The 5,426-nt window shown below is 37.7% G+C and overlaps 1 protein-coding gene across 1 annotated transcript in view; it reads right to left on the reverse strand.

Annotated features, from left to right (window-relative positions):
• The window catches only part of fras1 (Fraser extracellular matrix complex subunit 1), a 98,124-nt gene that overhangs the window by 75,561 nt on the left and 17,137 nt on the right, over positions 1–5,426 (reverse strand). The window contains 3 exon segments of the mRNA XM_062417931.1: positions 1,373–1,490; positions 1,696–1,715; positions 1,718–1,811. Of these exon segments, the coding sequence (XP_062273915.1) occupies positions 1,373–1,490; positions 1,696–1,715; positions 1,718–1,811 (232 nt within the window).

The following is a 5,426-nucleotide window of genomic DNA, read 5'->3' on the forward strand; positions in this document are numbered from 1 at the left end:
CCTCTTTTCATTAGACGGAGAGATGAGGAATGATAAACCGTCTGTCACATGATCCGATGTTTGGAATTAATGACTCTCTCTCTCTCTCTCTCTCTCTCTCTCTCTCTCTCTCTCTCTCTCTCTCTCTCTCTCTCTCTCTCTCTCTCTCTCTCTCTCTCTCTCTCTCTCTCTCTCTCTCTCTCTCTCTCTCTCTGGTTCTGAACGCCACATTAAATTCATCAGAGAGGAAATAAACAATCACTCCGGTAAACTTTCAGAGTAAAAGTGATGAAGAGGATGGTTGTGATGAAGGTGAAGACGAGTCGCTAGTTTTATTCTGGTTTAGTTAAAGATTTAATTTAAATGTGATTCAGAGGAAGTGATGGAGGATAAAATCTACTATCTACTCATTTAAAAGTAGATGAGAAGCTTTTACGAGGATTCAGCTCTGAGTTAGTTATCAAGTGATATCTGACACATTTAGTTTTATTTATTTCTGTTTTTCTCTTTTTTCATTCTTTCTTGTTTCTTTCTCCTTCTTGTTCTTTCTTCCTGCTCTTTTTTCTTTCTTGTTTTTGTTTTTCTTTCTTTTCTTCTTCCTCAGTTTCCCCCCCCCATCTTTCTTCTACTTTTTCTACATTCCTTTATCTTCCTCATTTTCTTTCTTTCTTTTTCCCCATCTTCCTCTCCTTTTTCTTTTCTTTCTTTCTTCGTTCTTTCTTTCTTTCTTTCTTTTCCTTTTTTCTTTCCCCATCTTCCTCATCCTTCTACTTGCTTTTTCTTCCTCTTCTTCCTCCTCCCTTTTCTTTCTTTCTTTCTTTCTTTCTTCCTTCATCTTCCTCCTTTTTCTTTCTTTCTTTCCTTCCTTCCTTTCTTTCCTTCATTGGACAGCTGAAGCTTCACATTAGCTCAGATAAACTCTAAACACATTTACATTTAGTCCTCCATCACTTTACATTATAAGTTAATTATTTAGGGATCTTTAATGATCAGTATAAACAAGATAAACGTGTTTAATGTTCATTTTCGGCTACTGACTGACATGAACAGTTGTGAAACTCGTCCTTTAAACCATCGCCTATAACACCCGACTCCTGACTGAGCCAGCAGGACATTATTGATTATCGAGTCTTACGTCATTTAAGAACAAACTTTTAAAAAGTTGTGAATTCGTCCTTTAACTTCTCTGATTGTGATTCTGAGTCAGAAACTCGCTCAGCGTAAAGACGTCTGCCCTCTGACAGAACTTTACTTTCTATATCCTTTTAATCTTTTTCACACTATGAGGGAAAAGCTCAGCGTGTGTGTGTGTGTGTGTGTGTGTGTGTGTGTGTGTGTGTGTGTGTGTGTGTGTGTGTGTGTGTGTGTGTGTGTGTGTGTGTGTGTGTGTAGCTGACCTTGCCCCGCGGCAGGGGTTTGGTGATGTTGTAGATGAGCTTCTCGCTGGGAGTCTCGGAGTCGACGAAGGACAGAGCCGAGGGTGTTATCTCTGTCACCCGATCCTCCAGGGCCTGCACACACACACACACACACACACACACACACACACACACACACGGACCAATGCACACACATGCCGAGGTGAGAACAGAGGTACAATCTCTAACTTTGATAAGACCTGTGTGATTATAGCTGAGAGACACAAACAAACAGCAGCAGGAGTTTGTCCCTCTCCAGTTATTATAAGATTTTTATTTTTTTTTAAATGTCCCTCACCGTGATCTGTAGGTCGCAGTCGGGGCGAGCTGCGGGAATCCAGGGATCTGAGGCAGGACTCCTATAGTGAAGGTCTGAGCATCGCTCTGTACGACTGGAGCCGTCTCCGTGGAAACCTACAGAGATACACATAATAAGAGATAAACTACCTTTCATTCAGGTTAATGTTCAAAATGCTTCATAGATTGATGGACAAGCTGATAATAAGTGACATAAAGTAAAGGAATAAAAATAAAGAACAAATTACAAAGAAAAAGCAAAATAACTGAATATAAAATAAGACTAAGAATAGTAAAATAAAGTTTATGTTATGAGTGAGATATGACAATCGAATCACCTCTACCTTTCTAAAATGTTGTCTTTCCTTCTTTCCACACACATTTCTTTAACAAACCATTTTCTCTATCTTCCAAACTGTGTGACTGCTGCTCTGTTTTCTCTCTCCACAGTGAGCTACTTTAAATTATTTTGTCTCCTGATTCACACGAGCAACAGAAGAAGCCTCTGATGTTCGCCTGAAAGCCAATTTGGGTCGCTGCTCTCTGATTCTGCTGCTGCTGCTTGTTCCTGTCACATCAGCCCCGTTCACGGAGAGGAGGAGGAGGAAGGAAGGTTCAAGAAGCAGCAGTCAGCTCTGTCCGTCAGAAGTAATATAACAGCGGCACGAAGCTCGGAGTCAGCGACACCAATCACCAGTAATGTGTCAATGACAGTCGGTTGCTGAGTCAGCAGGATTCATCCGAGTAAGCGAAGCGTTAAAATATTGATTATTCCAGTTGATTCGGTTCAACGTCATGATAAATGTCATGTTTCAAATCTGAAATAGTTTAGATTAAAAGTGAATTAGACGAGATTTTAATGTAGAAACACAACAGTAAGTAAGACCTGTTGTGTGTAGTTCAATGACATCGGGTCAAATGAGTTCTGAATGGAGCTGATTGCATTTTGAAACTGTTTCCTCTCGTTTCCATCGACAACCAACCAGTACACTTATTTGTTTTTCAGTGAAGTTTTAAAACCTGATTCACTAATTTAATTGGATTTACTTTCAAATAAATCAGATTCAGTTGCTTGTACAGTAAACACGCCTTATATTTACATCCAGGATAGGTCCAGTGAATATCTAAAATCTCCACTAATCCTTACGTTCATCTTTAAAAAATATCCAACTAATTAACTTTTAATATATAATGTAGTATATAGTTTCTTTATAGTGAATTTGCACCAATTCTGCAGCACTACTGAGCTTTCTAGCCTCTTTTTAGCTCATTTTTTCAGTATATTTATAGTCATATTCAGTCTAAGCGCTCTCATCAACCCCAGTTTCCAGCACTTAGCAACAACAGGAAGTAGATGGCAACCAAAATAAGCTAAAAAGAGAGTAAATATTGGACTTACTAGCTTACTTGCTACAGGTTTGTCATAATTTTGGCACATAAACCTTCATCATAAAACCAAAAAATGACACTTTTTAATGATGACAGTGACTAACTTCTTATGCAAAGTCTCTATATATATATATTACTTCTTTTAACCTTTGTGTCGTCCTCCCGGTCAAATTGACCCTGTCTTTCCTCCCTTCCTTCCTTCCTTCTTTCCGTATGTCCTTCCTCCCTCCTTCTTTCTTTCCTTCCCTCCCTCCTTCCTTTCTTCCTTCCTTTCCTTCCTCCATTCCTTCTTTCCTTCCTCCTCCTTCTTTCTTTCCTCCCCCCTACCGTTCTCCCTTCCTTCTTTCCTCTGTCCTTCTTTCTTTCCTTCCTCTCTTCCTCTTTTCCTTTCTCCCTCCCTTCCTCCTTCCTTTCTCCCTCCTTTTTTCCTTCCTCCTTCCTCCCTTCCTTTCCTTCTTTCCTCCCTTCCTCCCTCCTTTCCTTCCTTGTTCCTCCCTTCCTTTCCTTCGTTCCTCCCTTCCCTCCTTCCTTCCTCCCTCCTTTCATCCTTCTTCCTCCCTTCCTTCCTTGACTCGAGAACAACAGGAGGGTTAAATATATTACAGAGGATTTTAAAGAGGAAAAGCCCCTTCAGTCCTCATTGAAGCTCATTTTCAACTACTTAAGAAGACGTTAAGTAATCAACAGGCTCTAATTGTCCTTTAACACTTTAAATTATAACTGCAAACTGCAGGTCAATAAAACTCTCCAGAGTTATCCAAACTTTCCCTACTTTCCTTTTCTTTGAGCCACATGGTTTAAACAGGAAACCGGCAAAGTGTGAGAACAAAAAAGTTTTTAAAAAGGACCAATTACAATTTTCATGCAAGATGAAAATTGCAAGCGCACTAAATTACCATCTATTTGATTTTTAACAAGGTTTCCATTTTGCAAAATCACAAGAAAATGTACATGGAGCATATTTCTACTCAGCTGCAGAGCTTTAAGTTGCAGAAACCGCTGTGAATTTTTTAATAAATCACCTTAAACAAGACTTCAATAAAAAAGGAGGACAATAATACCATCAACTTTAATCTCCACCTCTGACAAACACCACAAAAAAGCTTCCAGCGGTTCAGTTCGTGACGTTTTTTCCCCCTTTTCCCTTTTTCCTCGCCTCTGCTGCTGCTTCCCCCTTGTTTTAAAAATGACGAGACACTTGAAATTTAATTTGAGTCCGACGCTGTGTAATTGAAACACATTTCCTCCTGATAGATGGAGCCAAAATGTCGAGAGGAGGAGGAGGAGGAGGAAGAGAGATGATTAGATGGAGCTATATATATATATATATATATATATATATATATATATATATATATATGAGCTTTTTTGGCTGCAGCTTTTTTGTTTTTCTAATGGAGTCGAGAGGTGAAGCGGAGACTGGCACACGGAAATGGCAGCTAGTGATGATGGAGTGCAGCGTTGGGGGGTTTATTTTTAAAGTGGGGATTGTCTCGGATTTCGGAGCCAATTTACGAGCACTTTGGTGTCATTAATGCTAATTAAGATAAGTCGCTATGGATTGATTTTTGAGTGCTTGTGAGTCACACGGGAAGTTTGGTGCCAAGGTTTTAAAAGTGAAGGAGAAGAAGAAATCCACTGTGAACTAACTTAAAGAAGAGTCAGGGAAGGGAAGATGAGATAATAAGAAAGAATGAAAAGGTGAAACTTTTCAAATAAGAACTTTCCTTATAGGTTATATAGTGCAGTAAATGTTTTTGGTTTTTGAAAAGCATATTTTTAATTTATGAAATGCATATTTTTGGTGCTATGAAACTATTTTTTTTGGCTCATGAAACTGCATTTTTTTGGTTAATGAAACTGCATTTTTTATTTATGAAACTATTTTTTTTTGGTGTATGAAACTGCATTTTTTTATTTATGAAACTATTTTTTTGATTTATGAAACTGCATTTTTTTTTGGTGTATGAAACTGCATTTTTATTTTATTTATGAAACTGCATTTTTTTGGTTAATGAAACTGCATTTTTTTTGGTGTATGAAACTGCATTTTTTTATTTATGAAACTATATATTTTTTATGAAACTGCATTTTTTTGATTTACAAAGCTGCATTTTTTTTGGTGTATGAAACTTAATTTTTTCAGGTATGAAATTGCATTTTTTTGAATTATGAAATTACATTTTTTGATGCATAAAACTGCATTTTTTTATTTATGAAAACTACCAGTCAATTGCCAGAGAGAATGTAAAGGGGGGAAAACTTTTAAAATAAAAAACAAACACTGCAAAACTTTCCTTATAGTGCATTTGAGTCACACAGGAAGTTTGGTGCAAAGGTTTT

This window comes from Scomber scombrus, chromosome 4 (assembly GCF_963691925.1).
Source record: "Scomber scombrus chromosome 4, fScoSco1.1, whole genome shotgun sequence".
In the NCBI taxonomy this organism is placed as follows: domain Eukaryota; kingdom Metazoa; phylum Chordata; class Actinopteri; order Scombriformes; family Scombridae; genus Scomber; species Scomber scombrus.